We start from the raw sequence: 25,657 nt of genomic DNA on the forward strand, positions 1-25,657 counted from the left end.
CTGCATTATAAGTCAAACCTGTTACATAGCTCAAAGTCTCAAACTGGCTAGCATCATCTCCAACTCTTAGGACAATCAAATTTGCCTGCATTTGTCAAATGGGACATACAACATCAGAGCGATCTTTACGCCCCTCATATTCAATGTAGTCTAACATGTTTAAGTATCAGCATTTAAAGAAGAGGGATCTAAACTCGAATGAATCAGGAACGTATGACTTAAAATATTTTGTTCATTTTCAACTATGAAATTTCCTTTTCGGTCACTTGAATATTTGGACCCAAGATCACCAAGTTGGTTACATTTAAGATGCTATCCAAAGAGTAAACATGTACAAGACAGGAAAATGGGCTTTATTTTTAAAAATGTCTAGACTCGTTCTTGGAGTCCATTCTTTCTATTAATTGCAGGTTGCAAATGAATTCTTACTGCTCAGTATTTTGAATCTAGGGTAGGGGACTTGGCTGTTTTTTCCCATCCATTATTCTGCTCAATATGTCAGAAGGTCTGATCGGGAGGAAACCTTTTCAAGTTCTATTGATGCAGTTTTCAATTGACCATGGTGACCTAGCAACATGAGCACTAATTGGCATGGGCTGACTGGCATTTGGTGTACAGTTTACATGGGAACACAAATTCAACAGCTATTAGAACCCAGTTTGCCGGCCCGGATTACTAGTCAAAAGAAATGTTTTAATTGTCTTCAAGTGCCTATTTTAACTTTGCAGATACAAAGCAACAGGTATGAAGTATTAAGTAATAATATAAAACTGTCACATAAACAATGTAGCCAAGATACACCTTCTAAAGATAATCACCATGTAAGAAACAATTTTATCGAGGCATTTTCAACTTCCATTTTACAGAACAGTCACTATAAAGAATAGAAGCAAAATTCTCCAATATATTTTAACACCAGATGCTTTGAGGCCATTACAGATTTTAGGAAAAATCACAGAATTCTAAAATTGTTAAAGCATTAACTGCAATCATACCAGCATATGAATTTCACTTCCCAGGTGCTGGGGGTGGGGGGAACAGCTTGAAGTTGGGCTCACTGGGTAATGCTGGGTAATGCATTCTTCTCACAGCTATTCAAACCTGAATCCATCCTCTCTACCCTCCCATTTTCTTTGCCTTCACTTGGAGCTGTTTTTTTTTTTGTTTTTTTTTTAAATACCAAAGATAATTCTTTTTGTGTGATGACTCAAAGAACAACTCCTTGAAGAACTATAGAGAAGCCAATACTATTCTTCACAGTTAGTGGTGAAACCAGAGCTTTAACCAATAAAATCTGCTGTACTCAAAAAATATATTTCAGAGGGAATATCCATATATTCAGGGCTTTTATTATTTTTCAGGCTCATTACTAATACAAATATATTTTAGTAAGAGTGTCCCATCTCTTTGGAAAGAACAATTATGCAGAGAGATAGGAATGTTCTCTTCTGCTCTCTAAGGAGTGAGGGGTTAATGTTTTGTACTGTAACCAAGGAGGCTTATCAAAACTGGGCCATTAACATAAAGCCCACATAACATACCAAAGATGCAACTCACACATTGTGTTAACTGTAATCAATTTTTATTTTCAGTTCTGCAATGATCAAACTCACTCAACTGGGTTTCTGGAAAATCTGCTGGTATGGACGATATTATAAATGCAATTTTACATTATTTTATATTCTAAAAATAGGTTAGAAACAAAGCCACAGTTTAAAAGCACAAAGTCCTCTTTTTGTTCAAAATAATTACTTAAAATGTTTTTGAAAGATAATTTTTATAAAAATATTTAAATTGAAATTAAATAAAAAGAACAGTAGGAGACACAGGTACCATCCTCTTTTGCTTTTTACTGGCAGTCCTTTCTTTTCCACAGGTCTACCATATTTCTATACTAATTGTATTAATTTGCAAGTAGTTACAAGTAAATTTACCTTCAAAAATACACTTTAAATCTGGGACCAAAGTACTGAGGTTGACACATTTTACCTTTTTTAAATTAGTAGCTATCTACTGAGACAACTTACCTGAGGCATTTGGCATCATGGATGGCAACTACATATATATATTTACATTACTGCCAACATTCGATTTTCTTTTTTTTTTTTAATGTTTTTTTAAAAAAATTAATTCCAGTATAATTAAAACACAGTGTTAGTTTTAGGTGTACACACAGTGATTCAAAAATTCCATACATCACCTGGTGCTTATCATGACAAGTGAGTGCCTTAATCCCCATCACCTATTTCACCCATCCCCCACCCACTTCCCCTCTAGTAACCAGCAGTTTGCCCTCTATGGTTAAGACTCTGTTTTTTGGTTTCTATCTATGACAACAATATTCTTAAGTTTTGGGATACCTGGGTGGCTCAGTCGGTTAAGAGTCTGCCTTCAGCTCAGGTCATGATGCCAGCGTCCTGAGATGGAGCCCCTCATCAGGCTCTCTGCTCAGCGGAGCCTGCTTCCCCCTCTCTCTGTGCCTGCCCCTCTGCCTACTTGTGATTTCTCTCTCTGTCAAATAAATAAATAAAATCTTAAAAAAAAATTCTTAAGTTTCTAAATTCCCATTTTGGAAAGTAGCTTACAATATGAAGTCACTATGACCAATCTGGATATTTGAAATTTACATATATGGCAGTTTTTAAAGATTTTCCATGACTGACTAAGCCTAATGCCCATAAGTTAAAAAGTAAATGGCCACCTTGGATATGGCCAGAAAAGAGAAGTCTTCCCTGGCAAGAATTACACACACAACAGGGCAGAACTCTAGCGAGGAAGAGAACTCAAATACTCTCTACCATTCACTCAGTTTGAGCTGGCTTGTCTCTGCATGAGAAGGCAAGGGTGAGGCAGTTCCTGTTGTATTTTTTTTTTTAAAGATTTATTTATTTTTGAGAGAGACAGAGAAAGAGAGCATGAGTGAAGCAAGGGAGGGGCAGAGAGACGGAGGGAGAAAGATATCTCAAGGAGACTCCCTGCTGAGCACGAGCCTGAGGTAGGGCTCCATCCCACAACCCTGAGATTATGACCTGAGGCAAAATCAAGAGTCGGGAGGCTTAACCCAATGAGCCACTCAGGTGCCCCCTGTTGTATTTTTAAATGCAATGAACATATGGAGTATAGATACTACTTCAAACTAGGAAAATTCAAGAAACAGTGTATTTTAGCAAAAAAAAAAAAAAAAGTACATTCAACATTTTCTTTTCTAGTAGGGTTCTCAACCAAATACCCAAAATAGTGAAATGGGCAAGTACTGAACTAATAAGAAGGATCAGGGCTGCCTGGGTGGCTCAGCAGGTTAAGTGTCTGCCTTTAGTTCAGGTCATGATCCTGGGGTCCTGGGCCCAAGCTCTGGGTCAGGCTCCCTGCTCAGTGAGGATCCTGCTTCTCCCTCTCCTTGCTGCTCCCCCTGCCTGTGCTCTCCCTGTGTCAAATAAATAAATAAAATATTTTTTAAAAAAACAGTAAAACTGGTTCCAGTAAGAATTCTACTACTTACCAGTTGTGTCACATCTCAGTAAAGTCAAAGTGACTACAAGTTTTTATTTTCACCTCTATGCTTTGTGAAGTCAGAATGGTTAGACACACTTGTCAGTCTGTATCTGCTAACAGGTTAATGGACAAATTTCACGTGGCTGAATTCAAACTTTGTTTTCTTTATGAATGTTACGTTTCTTAAATGACATGGTCTAAGAATTTTCTTATGCTCACATTTAACTTCTGCTTTAAGGTAGTATTTCAAGTTTCCAAATGAAACTAGACCAAAAATGAATGCTCCACAAAACTTGTCCCTAACCTGCTGGGTTCACAAAGACAGTCAGGATACAATACAAGTACTTGGCTAGGGCAGAAGAACAAAAACCTGATGGAAATCAGGACAATGGTGATGATCTTAGGACATCTTTCAGTGTCTAGAGGGAAGCAAAGCTACTGGAAAGGAAGAAAGAATGTCTCAAAAGTGGAAGGAGATCCTTTATTTCCTCTAAGTCCCTACAGCTTTACTATAACATTATGTTCACACAGGCATTCTAAAAAGTTCTGTTTGTTCAAGTCAAAGTTTCTTAGTAAAGAATGGTACAAAAGAGAAATGTATGGAAACTGCTCGACTGCTGTGTACCTAGGTTTCCTCATCTGTAAAAAAAACAGCTACTTCAGAGGCTTGCTAGGAGGAATAAATGAAGTCTTTTCTAAAGGCATGTTCGCTTACAGTGCTGACACTTCGTAGGCAGACTGTAAAAGTTCGTGATTATTAACAACACGGGAGAGAAGCAAGCAACAAAGTAGGGAAACTGAAAATCAAACTCAACAAACTTAAAGCAGAAAGACAGTTATTTAAAATGAGATCAGTTCCAATGTGGTAATTTGTAATTTAGGAAAAATTTACGCCTTACTCATTTTCTAATTTGTCTGAAAATGGTCGTATCCCAAAGATGTGGAAGTAGGGTATGCTTGGGGCACTTACATTGAAAACAATACATAAATTCAGGCATTGTATGAGTCATCTTAAATTTAAAAAGCAGCTTGCACTAAGTAGTTGCTACTATTAATACATAATTTAGTAACATGATTTCTTTTATCTTCTTGAAGAAAATCGTGAAATGAAGTTTGGGAATCTCCAAAGAAAGTTTTCTTAAAAGGGGAGCAACATTTATAATTCCGTTCATAACAACACTTTTATTCATTTCAGATGATCAGACTGCTAAAACAGTAAAAGAGAGGGGAACAAAACAGATTAGAATTGGGAAGGCAAAGAGGGAAACGTTACTATAGGTTTAATTGGTTTCAGCATTTACTGATGCTGGCAAACCAGCATAAAATGATAGGTTTGAAAGCTGCCTTGTAAAAAATTATTCTACAGATGTTAATATAATTATTCATAATATGCCTAGCTGTCTTGTCATGTAGAAACCACCTGACTTAGGAGCACACAACTTATCAATGAAAGAACGTAAGTCAAACATCCCTCGTTATTAAACCATGTCACACTCTTCCTAGTCCCCAGTACTTATTAGACTGCAGATCCCATAATCCTTTTCTGAGTCCCTTCTGCGTTTAATTCAGTTCAGTCTTAAGCAGTTAAAGAAACTGTTTTCAGTGGCAACTAATAACTACTGACCTACAGTGACACTGCCCTACAATAGGCTTGTCAGCCCTGAAAAAGTTGTACCAAAGAAGCTGATTAGGACTTCAAGAGGTCTGTAGCAAGAATCAATGGTTGGTCTGTACTAATGCGGTGTTGCCCGCACAGAAATGATAAAAGTGGAACACCATTAGTTATGCCTCATTAAGCTGCACAAGCCTTATAAAAAGAAATTTGTTTAGCCTGACCAAAACCTAATACAATTTTAAGCCCGCTGTGTTGCATTTTTCAGGCCACCTTAAAACATTCACTAAAATAAAGGCCAAGGACCAAGGGAAGTGGGAAAGTATATAAAGAGGAGTCTTTTAATTCAATGTGTTTGGCATCTATTTTCCTAAAAGAAGCACAACATAAACTGTTCAGAGGGAAGAAAGTACATTTCAAACACTGGAGAAAGCCCAAACCTCAAATGTTGATGTGGAAAAATATTTAAAAGTCATGTTTGCTTTAATATTACCTGTCAAATCTTTGCTGCTGGAAAAGAGGAGGAGGACCCCGCCAGGAATCTTGCGGCCTCATATCTGGAAAATAAACAGGGAAGGGTCAACAGAAGATTTTAAGTAATCACAACCATAAACATCCTAGAAGAGAGCACAGGCAGTAATTTCTCTGACACAGGACACAGCAACATTTTTCTAGATAGGTCTCCTGAGGCATGGGAAACAAAAGCATAAAATAAAACTAGTGGGACTACATCAAAATAAAAGGCTTCTGCAGACTGAAGCCAACAATCAAAACTAAAAGACAACATACAGAACCAAAGATATTTGCAAATGATATATCTGAAAAAGGGTTAGTATCCAAAATATATAAAGAACTGACACAACTCAACATCAAAGAAACTCCAGAATTCAATTAAGAAGAAATCACTATTCAGCTACCCATATTATAATCTTATAAATAAAATTTCTTGAAACAAAAAAAGACAAAATACAAACTAAATAAACTAGCATAATTATACAAACTACAAATGTAAAAAGATACAAAATCAACAGTAAATTTTTTATTATTTTTCCTTTGATAATGAAACATAGTTTCAGGAGTCTTAGTCATTAAACGCCCACATTTCTCTCTTATTACCTATGTATGTGTGTATGAGTATGTAAAGGTATGTTTTTCATATTTTTATTTTAAATGCTGTGCAAAAGAAAGGAATTTAGGTTCTTTTCCATAAATACAACTGAAAGAATAGTAACTTCAATAGAAATCCTGAGAATTTCCCCCTTAGCACGGAAACTGGAAGGAACTCTGGCTTACCTAGCTATCACAACAAAGTGGAGGGCACACATTTCTCCAACACAGGCCAGAAGATGCTAATAAAGGGACCACCCACTTTTCCATGGTTTTCTGAGACTCAAACTTCCTCCTCTAACACAAAGCTGAACTGGCAACATCTGACTCCAAGGAACAACTAAATGGCTGCTACTCCTGCACGTAGCTGAGCTGAAAGGAGCAGCCCCAAACACCGGTCAGGCCGGCACTCAGCAGCTCAGCAGGTCATGTTAACCAAGTGCTGTTCTGCTCCGGTTTCCAGTCTTGCAGTCACCTTGGCCACCCTTCAGCAGGGTCTGTGTGTGACCTAATTAAAACAGCTGGTTCCAGGAGTTGTCTAATGAGTTCACTGTGTGAGGACAGTAACCTCCTCCAGACTCCTGAGACCCAAGGACAACAAGGCTTACCATAATGTATTCAGACTCACATTTTAATGGAAACACAAACTAGAAACATGCTTTTCAAAATTACTTCCTTAAAGGAAAAAAGAAATGAAAGCTTATCTCTGGTTAGGAACCAAAAAAATGCAATCTGGGTTTACTTATAAAAGGGGGGAGGTGGAGAGAAAAATGGAATTATGCTTAAAAGCCCCACAAAGGAGAACATGGGACAAGCAGAGGATCTAGCTGTTCACATGATTATGGTGTGAACAACTACTACTACTGTTTTGGGCTCTCCCCACCTCAACAAGGCTGACATTGCCCCCTGAAGACAGTTTTCCTAGAGACAACCACCCTTGGCCAGAGCAGGGGGGCAGCCAAAGCGCACTGCGCCTCGGCCAGCATGAAGTGTCCAGCAGCCAAACCCACAACAGATGCTTTTCTTGGAAAGCAGCAGGAAGCCTTCACCACCATTATTTTCATGCAGAGACCCATTCTGAATTGAAAGGTGGCATCTCATTAAAAAAAAAAAAAAAGAAATCTTGCCATTTTCAACAATATGGATGGATTACTTTAAGGTAATTACTTAAGAGGGTATTACTTTAAGCGAAATAAGTCAATCAGATAAATACAATTATCATATGATCTCACTGATAGGTAGAATCTGAGAAATAAGACATAGGATCATAGGGGAAGGGAGGGAAAAATTAAACAAGATAAAACCAGAGGGGGAGACAAACCACAAGAGACTTAATCTTAGTAAACAAACTGAGGATTGCTGGAGGAGACGGGTGGGAAGGATAGGGTGGCTGGGTTATGGACACTGGGGAGGGTATGTGCTATGGTGGGCGCCATGAATTATGTACCCCTGTAACAGACCTGTACCCCTGAAACAAATAATACATGTTATATGGCAATAAAAAATCAATAAATAAAAATAAAATCTAAAAAAACATAAAAAGGAAGGTGGCACCTCTAGTCGATTTCAGTTAAGACCCTTTCCATCTCTTAAAAGCCATTACTAGTAGAGGTCAAACTGAGGAACACTGCTGAGGAGTTTTCATGCAGTCATTAGATATTCCAAACCTGAATGGGGACACGGGGGTTATCACCACAGAACCCACAACCAACAGGGAAAGAAGGATCCCTACAGGCCCAGAATAATTTCTGAATCATTTCTACAGACCATATATAAATAGGAAATCATAATCATTAGAGGTAAAACCAGAAATTCCTACAAAAACAGCAATGATAATGTGTGGTTTATTACTATGGAAAAACGTGAAATACACTTACTTCAACACATATATGATTTTCAACACATTACCATTCATGAGAAAGCAATCTACTGAAAGTAAAATAAATGGTTAGGCCACTTTTTCTTTTTTTAAAGATTTATTTGAGAGAGAGTGCAAGAACGAGAGTGAAAGAGAGAGAAAACATGCACGGAAGGGAGGAGGAGCAGGAGCCCAATTTGGGGCTTGATCCCAGGACCCTGGAATCATGACCTGAGCCAAAGGCAGACACTTAATGAACTGAGGCAGACACTTAACCGACTGAGCCACCCAGGTGCCCTCTGATCATTACTTTGTTAAACATGGAAGTCCACTGGTCTATTCAGATGTTGTACACAAGTTAGTTTCATGAGAACTGGTTAAAATGTTTCCAGAAGTATATTTTATTTTAGTGTCTTACATATATAAAATTAGTTAATTTAACTAACCAAAATCAAAAGGAATACAGTGAATTTCATTTGGACCCCTGTCTAGCTCTGTATTTCTCATGTCCCGGAATCACTTATAGTCATCCTGGACACATGCCTCTTTTTACCATGAAGACTTAATTCCATGATTTTGGTTCCATGGGGTCTCTATATACATGGTATCATCACAGAATACATACTCTCCATGGTACCTGTAGAAGCTTCCAAACAGGATCCCTAATAAATTTTAAATCAAGCAAAAATAAGATACATCTAAATCAAGAAAAACCTCAAAAATGTTTCATGAAAAATAAAGGCAGAAAAAAATCTTGTATATTTTCTCCTAGAAACAGAACAAATAAATGGAGGGAAAGTCACCATCATCCAGAATACATATTCATTAGATTCATATATGCTTCATGTTAGATTAAGCACAACAATATTTCTAAGTGGAATTGGAATGTAAAGTTCATTAAGTACAAATACTGTCTGTAGAGAGAAGGAATCCTTCTTAATAGTCTACCTACGCACCTGCCTAGACAAATGGCAAAAGTCCTTATTTCCATTTTTAGTATGCCAGGTACTTCACACTCTATTTTGCTTTTACTATTTCTCACTTCCAGAATAACTGCTTTCACATAAACTTAGCACATGCAAAAACTATAGTTTTTGTTAAAACCTAAGCAAATTTCCTAGGATGTAAAAATTCTGTCACACACTTACTAAAACATCTCTTGCTTTCAACCAAGAAAAGAAAAATAAAAAGGATCAAAGAAAACCTTCAAGGCTACTTTTAAACAAATCTCTTCATGTGGCTCCGAGAAATATATATAACCCTTAAGTATTCATAAAGCAGAAATATTTCCTGGCTGGTAAGTAATGAAGTAGAAGGTAAAACAAACTTATTATCATTCATTTGTATGGCTCTAACAGAAGATCCATTGAGAGGAAGAAAAAAAAATTCTGAGGTAGTGAATTGCACTTCAGAAAGGTACCAGCGAGAGAGGGAAAATGACAGTTAATTTTTTCCTTTGGTCTTTAAAAACTTATCCCTTTTCTAAAGCTCTAAGGCCATATAAACCAAGGCTTCGCCAATAGCTCCTCAAGTGACAATTTACCTAATCAGCGCGGCAATCACAGGAAAGATTCCATGTTTACTGATTGCACTAATCAAAAATCACTTTCCAAATGCAGCTAATTGACAAGTTTACCAACTGAAATGAAGAGAAGTGACATACTGGGTTCTCTGGGTTACAGAAATGAAATGCTTTATTCACATGGAGCACTCAAGGCTGCACTTGACTCCAGCAAGTTATCAGTACCCAGACAATTACTCATCAGCCAAAAACTGACACATCAAAGACAAATCAAAAACCAACAGTGAAAAACACCTATAGCAGACACAGAGTTTGACCAAATGGCCTGCCTTGGGTGTTATTTTGTACCACATAAAGAAAATAGCTATGATACTACAAACATTAAAAAAAATTAAATGGCTTAGATCTCAATTTTACTGTAACTACTTCTGACCAAATTTCACAGTTCACGATTTTATAAAAAGGAAAGCTGATCTTTTAATATTTAATGCCCTCATAGCACTTACTGTGTGCTAGGCACCATTTCCAGTACTTAATAACAAACTCCTTTATTATGGATATTCTGTGAGAGGGGTATTCTCAGTACCATTTTAGAAATGAGGAGGGGGGTGGCGGGGATGTCACAGGGCTCCTAAGTGGCATGGTAAAAGCAGGGGCTATGTTCTCTTAACCACTCTACATGCTACACTATGCTACTCCACAGTTCAGATGAACTTGTGCTGTTGGTATAGGTGACTCTCCAGGTTACTTCAGGAAGATCAGATGAGAGCCACTACCTTAACCAGGAGGCTCACAAGCTTAGGGTTTGTGAAGGCAGGATCAGGGATTTAAAACTACTTTCAACATTTCAGAAGTTTTGAATTAACATTATTCCACACATCTAATTAAGACAGGAAGGAAAAATAAATGTACTTAACACATGCACTTTGGTTACCATCTTGACTGATTTATGGGGAGAAAATCAGAAAAAAATTTTGGCTAAAACATCTGAAAATGTTAATTAAATATCAGCAGAAGACCACTACCCATCCAACAGAATGGCTACAGGTGTAAAGACTGACAATACCAAGGGCTGGTAAGAATGTGGAGCAACTGGACCTTCCTTGCACCGCTAAAGGAAGGTAAAATGGTATAAACTGAATTTAACTTGGGAAATGTGTCTGGCATTTTTATTCACAAGAGCTGAACATGCATGTGACCTGAACGTGCACGTAGCCTTGCGATTCCACTACTTATACATACCTACCCATCAGAGATGTTTACTTATGTGTGCTCAAAGACACAGGAATTTCATAGCAGTACTACTCCAGAAGCCCCAAACCGGGAACCAACCCAAACACTATCCCGAAGAGAGAGAAATGACGACATAGTCACTGATGGAGCAGGGGAAGCATGAGAATGAACGAACTGCTGCAGAAACAATGCAGATAAATCTCAGAAACAAAATATGGAACAAAAGAGGGCAAATTTTCAAAAAGGTCAATCGTGTTAAGAGTCCATTAAACAAACAGATGAAACAAATCTATGACATTGAAGTCAGGAAAATAATTACTTTAATGGGCTGGAGTGGCACCTGGGCCTTCTGGAGACTGGTCACTTTCTACTTTTTGCTCAAAGTAGTGGTTACATGAATGTATTCATTTCATAGAAATTAATCAAACTTCACACCTGTGACTCAGAACTTTATATGTTACATTGTAGTAAAAAAGCATATGAAGATACATGTATAATAATCCAATTTTCAAAAACTGCATGTAAGAATATAATGAAAGAAACTACTGCTTTATTGCAGGACCGTGGGATTACGGGTGTTTATATTTTATTATCTGCCATGTTTCCTTTAATTAACATGTATTACGGTTAAAATCCATTTAAAATGTCACTAGAAGTATGGAGGGGAAAAAAATCAGCTTTCCCACCCTCATAATTGGTTCCCATTTATGCTCCCAGAATTTTGTACTAGTTATTCTAAGCTTTTCTTTTTTTTAAGATTTTATTTTTTTATTTGACAAGAGAGACAGCAAGAGAGGGAATACAAGCAGTGGGAGAGGGAGAGCCCAATGAGGGGCTTGATCCCAGGACCCTGGGATCATGACCTGAGCCAAATGCAAACGCAGAATTGAACCACCCAGGCGCCCCCAGTTATTCTAAGCTTAATACCACCTGACTTTTTGCCATATACCTTAAACTCTTTTTTTCCCCCCCATCAAGCCAGAGTAGCCCAAATTCCCCTCAGTAGGCTCAGTTTGAATAGCACATTCTTGCTGATTTTTTCCCATAAACTTTTTCATTCCTACCATTCGCATTCCCTTTGAAAGTCCCAGCATTACACAAGTCACCAAGCAGAGAGGGACACTCATTTCTTGCCCTAAATCAATCCCTACTTTACAAAACATATTCCCTATTTTTAATGATATAATTAAAATAGAGACTCTGAATGAAATAGATTCTAATTAAAGTCACTCATAAGACCGGTAACAATGGCAAATGAGAGACTCAAGGTAATAAAAAGGGAGAGGTGACCCTACTATTTGAAATAAAATGCACAGATGCTAATCTGGTAAGAGCTGACTGTTGATGAAGATGACAAACTTAAGAACTATAAAAAATTACAGGCCGTGAAAGACATGAATTCTTTACCTCTGATGTGACCTTGATAAATAAAAGACCTTCCTGACTTTCTTCTTACTCTTACTGTTGGAGATGGATCCTGCAGGATGAAAGGGGGCCTGAGAATGAAGCACTTGGATTTACATGAACACCATACTGAGTGAGTGACTTATTTTCTGTGAAGGCAGTCCATGGTTTTTATAGATTCCCATATGGGTCTATGATTCCCTAGAAGATCTAGGGAATATTTCCCAAAGTGTGGTATGCATACCACAGGTGGTATATAAGATCAGTTTCTGGGGAATGTGAACAAACATTTTATCTTCATAATTACATACTTATTTTTATGTATATCTGAAAAAATACAATGTCATATCCTTTGATATAATCTTATATTTAAAGTCAATCAATTTAAGTGGAAAAAAAGGATTCTAAAAGGCTTTAAGTAGTTGTCTGGGTGATAATCTGGATTATGATGACAGCAGGTCCAGAGACTGGGCCTTAGGAAACATGAAATGAAAGGAAGCTACATAATGGAGAATACCTGCTTTCACCTTTGCTGATCAAACCTCTCTCCAAATTTCTCAAAGTTTACTAAATGGAACAACCTCAGAAATGCCTCATAACCATCATTTTGAGAAATACCAGCTAACCTAAGCCATAGAGAGTATACTTGGTTCTAGCACTCTGCATCTCATTTTTTTCTTCCTATTTGGAAGCTATGATACCATTATGGATAGAAGTACATGGTGAAGAGTCATAAAAAAAAGGAACTAAAAAGGAATATGTCAAACAGCTGGCTTTATCAAAAGCTGGATATGCTTTCACCATTTACTAGTAAAATGTCAGGGCATAGGTGACTCTTCCAGAGTAATTAGACCTCTCTGTTGAATGTGGCATAGCTTGATATATATATGGAAATATTCAGAAATGTCATTTGCTAAATCTTAGGGGGAAAGCAGCTAAGTAAACTACTGCATAAGCAGATCCCCACAAGGCCCATTAAACTCTGTGCCCTTTCTGTGTTTCACTAAGTAGAATAAAACCTCTGAACTCCATAGTTGTCATGTAGTCTTTTTTTTTTTTAAAAGATTTTATTTATTTATTTGACAGACAGAGATCACAAGTAGGCAGAGAGGCAGGCAGAGAGAGAGGAGGAAGCAGGCTCCCTGCTGAGCAGAGAGCCCGATTCGGGACTCGATCCCAGGACTCTGAGATCATGACCTGAGCCGAAGGCAGCGGCTTAACCCACTGAGCCACCCAGGCGCCCCTGTCATGTAGTCTTAATGTTGTTCCATTCAATATCATAAAGCCACAGAGAGAGAGAGAGACAGAGATAGGCAGAGAGAATACACTGAAAAGAGAGAGCTCTAAGACAGAATGAGACCTTCAGAACCAATTTCTTCCTGGATACTGTACCAGGAAAATGTGGGTAGTATTAAAAAAAAAAAAAAAAAAAAAGTGGGCCTGTAACTTAATTAGCATGAAATCAGTGGTAGGCACATAGGATAAATACTTCCCAACAATCTTCACATTAATCTGGTATTTCTTTCACAACTACAACTTTGGTTTAAAAAAGATTTCTCAGAGCAGCCCCCTGTTTTTGTTAATTTAATTTGGATGAAATATTTCCAACAATCAGAAAGAAACTTAATAAAATAACACTTAGATTTAACAAAGGTTTAGCATCTTGCCACAGTCACATGTCCTGTCTCCCCCACCACCATGCTGTCCCAGTTTGGTTGGGCAGCAACCAGATAATCAGGAATGGAGAAGCAAAGGCTTTATGAAGAAGATGGTTTTTAGAACCTGGCACATGACTTGAACACAGCCACAAAACTCAAAAAATAACAAAATGGGGACACAATTTAAAATTAATACAAAATCTATAAAAAGCCTAACATTTAACTCCTTCTTCTCCTTTTCCAATATAATCCAAATGCCATGTAATTATTTTCAATGGGTAACATTTCTGAACCACTTCTATCCACAAAACAGGTTACAAGGGGTCAGGGAAAGGCCAAGATTTTCAGAGAACCACGAAATTAAAGGAGTATTCCTAAACCAATACCTGGCTTTATCTTAACATGCATCACAATATACAATGTGCATCATGAAAGGGAGATACTAGTGCCTTTCAGTTGATTAAGAGGTTGCAATTCCGTATCTACTGCACCAGATTTAACTGCCCCAGTACTTGTATTAATGGAATAAAAAGCAATTCACTCCACACACCTCCTTCTGCACAGGTTCACTGTGGCATATTTATAGATAAAAGTAAGAAATCCAATTCATATTATTTAATTAACTATATACAGCCAAAATAAAAGTATCTGAAAACTTTACATTCCCTTATAATTCTTCTAAATTATATGTTTTTATAGTCCACGATCTCTGCCCTGATAAAATACATCTTTCTAGCAATGAGATTAGAAACCAACCTTTGCTGTAATATTTCATTTAGCATGTCAAATATCAATTTGTAAAAACTTACTTGACATAAGTTTTGGAATCTGGGCTTGTCCTCTCAACAGCGGCCTGTATAAGTTCCCTTGATAAGTTGCAGGTGGTGGTGCAGCATTTCCATAAATGCCAGCCGCTGAGCCTCTTGGCATAACATGGCTGTAAAAGGATCCCACCAACCAGAAAAAAATTTATAGACAGATTCATTACATGACAGCTGATATAAATTAAATAAATGCTAGTAGTTGTCCCTTTACTACTAGATCTGATAAAGATAATACAAACTTAAAAGATTTATAATTATTGGGGAGGGTATGTGCTATGGTGAGTGCTGTGAAGTGTGTAAACCTGGCGATTCACAGACTTGTACCCCTGGGGATAAAAATATATATTTATAAAAAATAAAAAAATTTAAAAAAAGATTTATGGTCAACAAAGTTTAAAATAGTACCAATGGTAAGGGTGATAGCGTATGTTTGTTTGCCACACCAAGATTCTTAACTGATAATTAATTATTAATTAATTACTTCATGTAAAGAGGGAGTCTACTTTTCTTTTTTGTATCATATTTAAATCTTGCCCTCAGGGACCCATGCTATTGCTATCACTACATATACTTCTGTTCTATAACTTGCCATTTTCAATTCTATGAAACATTTCCCTATATTTTTCGTTGGCTTCATAATTATAGGATGTATACCTATTGAGTACTTCACTATGGTGATGTCTCATTTTATTAAATTATTCCTCTCATTTAGTACTACTATTATTAATAATGCACTATAGATTTGGGCATATAACTTTATGCCCCTCTAAAATTATTTTCTCAAGATAAATTCCAAAAAGTAGGAATATGGATCAAAGTTGAGTTATCTTCATGTACTGATCATATACTTTATTATGTACTTGTTATGTACTATGCATCATATATTGTAATGTATTAACACTTTATTTTTTTTAAAGATTTTATTTATTTATTTGACAGAGAAAGACAGAGAGGTAATACAAGCAAGGGGAGTGGGAGAGGAGAAGCAGGCTTCCTGCTGAGCAGGGAGCCTGATGGGGGGCTCAGTCCCCTGGGATCATGACCAGAGCTGAAGGCGGACGCTTAACTGACTGAGACACCCAGGCACCCCTTGATTAACACTTTAAACAGATTCTGCCATATATTAATTCAGCTAAAACTTTCTTGAAGGTAAAGAGAATGTTTTATTCCTTTGAAAGATCTGTCAGAAAGACAGGAGAACCTTTTAAGAAAAAATAACAGAATTCTCAAATGACACATAAAGCATAAACCAAAGAAACAAAAGTGAATTTTAAAAATGAAGAGCATGAGAGTATCAAAGTCATTAAAATATTTGCCAAGTAGTTTCAATTAATGGTCTCTTAAATATTTGTAGGATAAATACTAACTTAATCCTTGTGAATGATTCAAAAAAAGCAAAACATACAAAGGATAGCAACCTATTACTCACCCCAAAGTCCTAAATGCAGCCTGATCCAGGTGGACAGGCCGCCGGTCCCGATTAAAACCAAGCTGGGGCTTCCACTGCCGTCCATTGCTGGACTTTTCCCAGTCACTAGGTTTCAGTACTGGTGCTGGTTTTCTGACCATTTGAAAATACAATATTTAGTACTGGAATAAACACTGTTCATACAAAATAAAATGAGATAGTTCATATTTTATAACCGCATTATTGTTACCTTGCTCCTGGAAGCATTACAGCTTTAAAAATGTAGTCTTCAGCAAACTGTGGGTCTTTAAAATTAATACTAGGAGAGAGCAACATACAATTTAATGACTTCATTATATTCCCTTGGCTCAACTATTATGTAAACTGAGGTATTTTTCATGTTTAAAAAGAGTAACTAAAATTCAAAAGTCTTCTCTCCAAAAATTATTTTAATCAATAGTTTGACCAAAGAGCTAGGTATCTTTTTCACCAAACTGCTGCTAATCCCTAGTACATAGCCTACATGTAAATTTCTCTGTGGGAAAAACCATGCTCTAGCTAACTGTGGGTGATCAGAGAGAAGAAACAGACACTGCTTCAAATCTTGAGCAATTCCAACAGGATACTGGAGACAGGGGTAAGAGGTTTACAAACAACAAAAAGACAATAAAAGAAATACCTTTTTTTTTTTTTTTTAAAGATTTTATTTATTTACTTGACACAGAGAGAGACAGCACAAGTAAGCAGAGAGGCAGGCAGAGAGAGAAGGGGAAGCAGGCTCCCTGCTGAGCAGAGAGCCCGATGTGGGGCTGGATCCCAGGACCCTGAGATCATGACCTGAGCTGAAGGCAGAGGCTCAACACACTGACCCACCCAGGCATCCCTAAAAGAAATACCTTTCATTTTGTTTAGTGTGGGGCAAAGACTTACCCTCCAGCACCTTAGGGAAAATTAGTTCTTATGGCAAGAAAGAAAAGATGCAAATGCCACTAGAAATACTCACAAAATCAGAAAGTGAACACAAATAATCTATGGGGAAAAACGTTAAATTTCCCAGTTGGAGCCCTCTATCGTGCTCTCTTAATGCTTCCCTTGTATCAGGAACAGTCACAATTTGAAAACTATACAAAAGGCTTATTGTATTTTATAAATCTGTACACTCAGACTGTTGAGTATAAGCTGGATCAAGCTTCCTTTCTGGTGGGGTTTGCATGTCCCGAAAGCTGGTAAATATTTAAGTTTTCCTTTTGATATAGCAATGCCTCTTCTAGGATTTTGGATCTGTACTCAAAGGTTTATACCTAAGGATGCTCAAGATATTTGTATTCATGCTGAAAAACTAAAACCTAAGTGTGGGATTTAATAGTGTACTGGTTAAAGAAACTATGATTCTCCACAAAAATGGAATCCTCAATTGACATTTCAATATGTATACAACAGCCTAGGCATATATTCAAAAAAGTAATCAGTGATATGCTCTGTATAATTATCTCCTTTCCTTCTTTGTGCTTTTTATTTTCTAAAATTCCTCCATGATTACACTTGAAAATGGTTTTATTCGAGAGTCCAGATGGGGACCTGCAACTCTATGGTCAAATAATCTTCAACAAAGAAGGAAAAGATATCCAGTGGAAAAAAGACAGTCTCTTCAATAAATGGTGCTGGGAACTGGACAGCTATGTATAGAAGAATGAAACTCGACCATTCTCTTACACCATACACAAAGATAAACTTGAAATGGATAAAAGACCTCACTGTGAGGCAGGAAAACGTTTCTACTCAAGAAGGTTTTATTGAATTGGTTGACATTTTAGATAGCTAATTTTTTCTCTTCAAATATTGCCACTTTAAATTATTAGGACCTACTTTTGTAGCACTGGGATTTAACTACATTTTAAGTACACAAAAATAACTTCATTTATAATAAAAATGCTGATCTCAAGAGTAGCTAAACAATACTTCATTTACTGAATCAATTCCTCTTACAATTCACTCTTCACTGGCAACTGTCTTTATCTCAAATGTTCTCTACTGGGCAAAGTGGCTTAGGGCACTGTTACAGGTTTAAGAGGGTGACAAAGAAAATGGTAGTTAAATATAGAGGTTCGTTAGGGCCTTCCAGATACAAAGTAAAGAGAGAAAATCAGTAATAAAAAGCAAGACTTGCAACTAGAATGTCTCAAAGCAGTTATCTTTGTGTCAGGAGAGCTTTTCAGCAGTTTACCAAACAAACTTAAAGAGTTCCCACAGCATACACAGTCTCAGGGTGGGCGTGGGGATACAAATCCTGGCCAGGCATCAAGCTTGTCTCCCCTTCTGATAAAGGAAATAGGAAATATTTAATAACATTTTCATAAGAAAGTGGAAAAGGCAACAACAGACACAGAAAAGATGCTGAGTCAAAGGATGTGTGTACACATACCTTCCACTCATGTCTTTGTTAATATGGGATAAAAGCATGTGTGCAAGGGGGAGAGGGAAGAGGATTCTTTCACCTGGGACCAAGGAAAACATCATCCAAGAGGTCATGATATAAAGTGAGACAGGATTGGTTACAGAATGGGAGGAAATAAATGTAACCAAGACATGGAAAGGGCTTCCAAAGGAACTAAGGAATAGCTCAGTTTAATTGGAGCAGCCTTCTCAATAGGGATCTGGGAGAGAAGCCATCCCTATACAAATGATCTAAGTGATTACATCCTAAATTCTCCCAAGAAAGACATATAACTACTCCCATTCTAAAGGAATAAGACACAAACTGACTGGTTATATGAAATGAATGCTTTAAGTTTGAGAACTGGCCTGAGGGCCTTTTAGAAATCATTTATCTATTTATTTATGTAAAGATTTTATATATTTGAGAGAGAGAGGGCACAAAGGAGGCAAGGTTAGAGGGAGAAGCAGACTCCCTGCTGAGCCGGCAGCCTGATACAGGACCCGATCCTGGGACTTCCAGGATTGTGAGCTGAGCAGAAGGCAGATGCTCAATTGACTGAGCTGCCCAGGCATCCAGGACTTTTTTTCTTTTTAAATTTAAGTAGAGTTGGGCATGGAACAGGGCGTGGAGCAAAACACAGGAGACAAACACATGACCCTGAGATCAGGAGACGAACTCATGACCCTGAGATCCAGATCTAAGCTGAGATCAAGAGCTGGTCACTCAACTGAGCCACCCAGGCATCCCAACGTCTCAAGCCTTAACTCCCAAGTGAAACCTCAGCTGAGAAGAGCTAGATTGGAGCAAGCAAGTTTGTGAGCAGAGGTGAGCAGGAACATAGGCTGGCCAAACTGGGTTAATATCATTGACAGCCAGTTCTACCACAATGTGAAATCACTTCAGGTAGTCAGTCAGGGAGTAAACATGATCAGGAATGCAACTCAAAAAGAAATTCCTGGCAACAGTGTGTAAGAGAGAGCTAAAAGATCATCGACACAGTCTAGGTAAGGGCCTTCAATAGGCGCTGGAGGTGCAAATGCTGGGCAGGCAAAATAAATAGCAGGGCTGGAACTAGAATGAAGATCACATTCAGGTGAGGGCTTGAGATGAAGATCTGTAAGTGATGTACAGAAAAATGGAAACTAAATGAAAGAAACAGTCAAGGTAATGGGTTCCCAGGCAGAGTAGAGAACCCCAGGTTTACAGGGATAATCTCTCCTGAAGGATAATGGTTACAAGAAACATAATAAGACAGCCGAAACCAGTGTTTGAGAAAACAAATCCATTTATTTATGAAATATGTGCAGTTTACTGTCAACTGTCCCTCAATAAAACTGCTTTAAAAATTCCATCATTCATGGTCATGTTCTAAAAGGGAAAAAATTTCCAAGATAATGGGAAAAAAAATCTCCAACATCTCCCCTACTTACCCTCAGAACCAAACTCAACAGAGTGATCTATATACTTCATAGGAAACAAACTATTAGGAGACAGAAAAGGAGCATCTAAAAATAAGATTGGAGATTGGAGGTCCCCACTGAAGAGATAAGTGATGCTATTTTTGATCTCAAAGATTAAAGCATTCTTTTCCCTTGGATCTTGGAGAACAATTTGAAGACTTATTCTCTCCTAAAATGAGTTAAGCTTTCATTGATTCAGGGTGGGTTTTTTTTTAGTAATTTATTCCCAAAAATATATACTAAGAACTATTATATTTTTAGAAAATAAAACAAGAAAAGTACAACTCAACTGTACTTTTCCAACGTGAAACACCAGCCACAACTTAAACAAACCTCTCCAAAAACAGAAAATACAGGGATGCCTGGGTGGCTGAGTGGGTTGGGCCTCTGCCTTTGGCTCAGGTCATGATCTCAGGCTCTGCTCGGTGGGGAGCCTGCTTCCCCCTTTCTCTGCCTGCCTTTCTGCCTAACTTATGATCTCTGTCAAATAAATAAATCAAAATCTTAAAAAGAAAGAAAAAAAAGACAAAAAACAAAACCTGAAACACATAAACCAGGCAGGAGCCCATTAGTCAAAGTCCCAAAGGGGAACTTTATTGAGACCCAACCTTTCAAATTTCCTTCATTTTTTTCAGGTTTATGTAATTAAAATTCTTATAAATAGAAAAACTAAAATAACAAAAATGATGTTATTATAATAAAATACATAAATAAAAATAGAAATAATAAAGAAGAAAAACAAGATTAATCTTTGACAATTTCTACCACCAGAAACAAAAGAGCTTAACTGTGGAGCTAGTCAGGGGAGAGAAAGCAGTAACACTGAGATAACACAAAAGCACCTTCAGGGAGGAAATGAGTTAACAGAACAGCTTATAGATTCAACAGGTGGCCCTTCTGAGGTAAGAGAACTGTGTTTAGATGTGTACTGCTCATCTAACTCTGTAAACACAAGTGTTTTTCACTACTTCTTCCAGGTGGCACAGAGCTGACTTACAAAGCCTAGGCTTCTATCTACCAGACCATCATGTCCAGGAGTAGCATAATGGATCCTTCCATTGGTAGGGAACCTCCCTGTTATTTTAATCACCTAATTGTCATCACAAGCACATTAAGGACAGAATATAAAAACTATAAACCTAAGCATGGTTGAAAATAACAAAACTGAGCAGTGCTTTTATTTGTATTACAAGTAGTACTTTAGACACCATTAGTAAGAAGAAAATACTATAGCAAAGTCTCAACAGAAAAGGAATGGAATGTACAACACCCCTTTCCAACTCAATTCACTTTAAGAATTAGCCTTAGAAATGCTATTTTAAGTACTATTACTGCTTGAGTGCTAGCACACTTCACAAAGATAGCAGAAAACTCCAAATATCAAGTTACATATTTTTACTCTACCTTCCCGACATTCCTTAATTAATGCTAAATCAGCATACCAAGGCAAACTGCTCTTGTAAAAAAAAAACTTCATGATTCATATACTTGACATTTTAAAGCACTTAAGTTTATAGGACTTAACATATCTTTTCTGACATTCTATCAGAGGAGGCTAACCAGGCAGTGGAAATTAAGCCCTCCCAAGAGCTTTCACCATCAAATCTGTGACTGACTGTATATATTCTCCTTCCTCTAGGCTTCTGATTTCAAGTTATCTGCTTGCCAACCATGAGTCTTACAAATACTGCAGTAATGGTTACATTAAAAATTCACATTTTTAGAAAACCTCCTTGAAGAGATAAAACATTCTACCCCTTGCCTGATTCATAGAAAGTCTGAGAAACCCTCCTCTGAAGGAATAAGCGTTGCTGGAAGATGATGGCAAACACTGGGCTTTGACACTATGAACACTATGAACACCTGGGCTTTTACACAAGTTTAGAACTATGCCAGGTGCTAGGAGGAAAAAAACCAAAACCAAAACCAAAACCAAAACCACCAAAATCTTAACAGTGCTACGGATAAAAATAACATATAAGACTAAGTAAATTTCAGATTACATTTCAGAAGAGAAGAAAAGCTATGAAAGATAGGATATAAAGGAACGAACATTCCAAACAATGTAAGGAAGGCACAAAAGTCAATGGGATACTCATGGGAAGAGCCTGCATTGAAGGAGGAGGCAGGTGTCCTTGAGGAACTGTGGGGATTCAGGCACAGAGCTATAGCTCTGCCAAACCAGGACAGGCCTTCAAAAAGCAAAGAGGTATAATTCCAGTGACAATACAGAGCGAAGATTTCTGAGGAGCGGCAGTGTTTAACAAAGATAAGCCTCATAGCATATGCCAGTAGATTCAGTGGGAAGGTGGAATCAAATAAATTAGCTGGGAGATCATTACAGTAATTCAGAAGAAACTCAAAATAAAGGAAAACAAAACAAAACAAAACAACAAAACCCCCTAAAACACAGGCTCACTGGGAAGAGCCAGAAACAAACAACAACTGGGAAAAAGAAAATCCAGAGCAGTAGTATAGATATAGGAATTAAGGTAGAATGAGAAGCCAAAGCACATAATGTAAGAGAGCAGAGCAGCAGGACGGTCAGGGATAGAAAGGGGAGATCAGCTAGGAGAATTGATGGGGGGCACTGGACAAAGAAGGCCAGAACGCTGAGTCTGAGGTAAAACAAAGGGTGAGTGTGTGTGTGTGTGTGTGTGTCTGTCTGTCTGTCTCTCTACTCCAGATGAACAGAAAACTGTGCCACTGCAGTGGGAAGAAAATTTAATTTTAAGATCATATGAGGTTTTATATATATAAAGCCCCCCCCCTCCAAGATTTTATTTATTTGAGGACAGGGAAGAGCACAAGTAGGGGAAGAGGCAGAGGGAGCAAGAGAAGCACATTCCCTGCTAAGCAGGGAGCCCGACATGGGATCATGACCTGAGCTGAAAGCTGACGCTTAACTGACTGAGCGACCAAAGCGCCCCTATATTTGAAGTTAACAAAGAATTAGTCTAAAAATATTACATCTAAGCAAATTAAAATGGTGAAGAATGGGATCAGGAAAAATAAGGGAGATAGCTCTATTCTATTCAAAGTTAAGCTACTAATATGTTGGCTGATTTATGGAATCAGAATTGGGGCAGAGGGAGATCTCCTAGGTCACAGCTGACTGTATTTTTCTAAGAGTCCTTCTAGGAACTTAAACACTTCAATAACCTCTTATCATATGCCTTTTTAACACTACAGGTAAGAGCTATGTGGTAGGAAAACCCACCTAAACTCAACTTGAAGAACTTCTCAAATATGGGATGGAATACTGGATGCATACAAACAGAGAAGGGAAAAAAAATTTGACAGGAGTCAAAATGGAAATAACCAGCAATTGGAACCAAAGCCTGCATTCTCAGATTTTCATTTATAAAACAAACACAAGACTGGGATGAAAAACAAGCCCCCAAACACACACACAAAAACTGCAATAAACTGGATCAACCTCATTACCCCTCATAGGAAACACTGAAAATTAGCTTATAAGGTAAAAGTTAATGTGGTCTTTCATAAATCTCTAGGACATTAACTCAAATTGATTTTATTATAAAGTTTTCAACATATGTCTGAATTTCTACCTAGATCTGGTATTTGTCTTGTTAAGTTTAATAATCTTAGGAGAACACAAGGGATACCAAATAATACCAAAGGCCTTCTTCAGGCTCAGAACCAACCAGCCAACAATAACACCAAAATACACACAGAAGTTAGAGGATTTGCCAATTTTATAATTCTTCCCTTGGACAAGTCTTTCTGTCCTAATTGTAAAGTTAAGTAGAAAAAAAAAGTTAAGTACTTCTAAAGGGCTGGGCAGAAAGGCCCCTGAAAACATGCAGAACTGGGGAGCATAAGCAAGCATGTGACAATCCAAGGAGGGAACTGGTAGGATTAACTGGCCTGAAGCACTGTTTCAAGGCAGAGAGATCCCATGGGTTAATAAAATGTCCACACTGGATCTACCTGAACCAGACTATTTGTGATGGGTGCAAGAGCATGGCCCACAATTCTAAACTCCACCCTTAACAGAAGAACCCAAAGACAGAGAGCCAGAACAAATTACATGTAAAGATAAATTAAAAATGTGTGTAAAGATAAAAGCAACTAATTTAGAAAGATTTTCCAAATTCATGACAGTTTTCTTTAAATAAAAGCTCCTCTAAAGTGGCAGTTGCTATCTATCTAAATCTATTAATAGGAAAATAAATATGCTCACACTTTAGAATGATAAATTTAAATAAAATCCAAAATACTTCTGAAGAGTAAGAGAAATAGTAACAATGACTTGGAGAGAAGGATTCAGTAACAGTCTTCGCAAGCAGGCTTTTACAAAATCCTTGAATTACTAGGATGTGTTTTCCTTAGTCTTGCCCAAAGACTGAAGAAAATGGTAACATAAATCCTGCAATCGAGATTTGTAATTACATATAAGAATTAAGCAAATGAGTAATAAGTGTGTTGGTTTTTATTCAAAACAGTCACATTATATTTTACACATACAGAATGCTGTATGGCTGGGTGTTGGACACTGGGGAGGGTGTGTGCTGTGTTGAGTGCTGTGTGTTGTGTGAAGACTGATGAATCATAGACCTGTACCCTGAAACAAATACATTATGTTAATTTAAAAAAATTTGAAAATAAAAAAGAAAGAAAGAAAGAAAGAAAGAAAAGAAAAGAAAAGAAAAGAAAAGAAATGAAATACATTTTTCCAGGTAGCAGAAATGATCTAATTTTAGTTTATAATAATTATTGGTAAACATTTCTGCAAATTTATTCTATCTCAACCAAAATAAAGTATGTAATGTTTTGTTTTTAAACGCTGCAGGGCCACACCTGTAAATATAATTAAAATAATCTGTTATAACACAAGAGAAGCTGTGTGGGTCTCTGGGGTAAAGAGGTCTGTTTGCTCCTACATAGTAAACTACTCTTAGAAACTCCTACTTTCTACCTCCTACTTTCCTAATCCAGGAAGAATTAAGAGGTTGTCAGGGGAAACCAGTAAGCAGAGAAGCAAGCTTGTTAAATCAGTAACCTTAACAATATACATAATTTAAAGTCAAGAGGCTCTGTTCTGAGGTCTGCAACACAGGGACTCTCCAATCTCAAAACACTGGTGGAATAATAGCTGCCATTTCCTTGTGATTCAGGGATCTTCTTAAACTTATCTGGAAGTTCAGAGCTGTGTTTTGATCAAACGACATTAATTTTTGAAGACTTACCTGATTGCAGTGTTCTGTGTCAGATCCCTTAACATGGGGACAGGAGAACATACTATCCTAAAGAGAAAAAAGGGAGTAAGTTGTAACCTTTTGGACAAGTGGAATTAAAACGTTGCTTTAGGAAAGAGAAATCATTAAAATGTACCAACAAAAAAATGACACAACCAATTACATCTTTAAAAAAAGGACCCTGTCTTCCTTGCTTGTAATCTCAACAGAAAACTATTTTGGGCAAACGGTTCATATCAGAATTTGTAAAGGATACAAACAAACCAGAAAGGGGCACAGAAGAACAGAACAGGTACTTGGTAAATGAGGGAAACCTAATGGCTAATAAATATACCATATGGCATTCAATTTCATTAGTAATTAGAGAAATGCATCTATAAGACACAAGGTGCCAATAAGCATCCACTAAACTGACAGAAA

At 37.3% G+C, this 25,657-nt stretch overlaps 1 protein-coding gene across 1 annotated transcript in view; it reads right to left on the bottom strand.

The window, feature by feature from the left end:
• The window catches only part of XRN2 (5'-3' exoribonuclease 2), a 91,362-nt gene that overhangs the window by 2,950 nt on the left and 62,755 nt on the right, over positions 1 to 25,657 (bottom strand). The window contains exons 24-28 of the mRNA XM_059406443.1: positions 25,229 to 25,285; positions 16,369 to 16,437; positions 16,140 to 16,271; positions 14,696 to 14,823; positions 5,598 to 5,661 (exon numbers count right to left, since the gene is read on the bottom strand). Of these exons, the coding sequence (XP_059262426.1) occupies positions 5,598 to 5,661; positions 14,696 to 14,823; positions 16,140 to 16,271; positions 16,369 to 16,437; positions 25,229 to 25,285 (450 nt within the window). The remainder of the gene's footprint in view (positions 1 to 5,597; positions 5,662 to 14,695; positions 14,824 to 16,139; positions 16,272 to 16,368; positions 16,438 to 25,228; positions 25,286 to 25,657) is intronic.

The sequence above is a fragment of the Mustela nigripes genome, chromosome 7, assembly GCF_022355385.1.
Source record: "Mustela nigripes isolate SB6536 chromosome 7, MUSNIG.SB6536, whole genome shotgun sequence".
In the NCBI taxonomy this organism is placed as follows: domain Eukaryota; kingdom Metazoa; phylum Chordata; class Mammalia; order Carnivora; family Mustelidae; genus Mustela; species Mustela nigripes.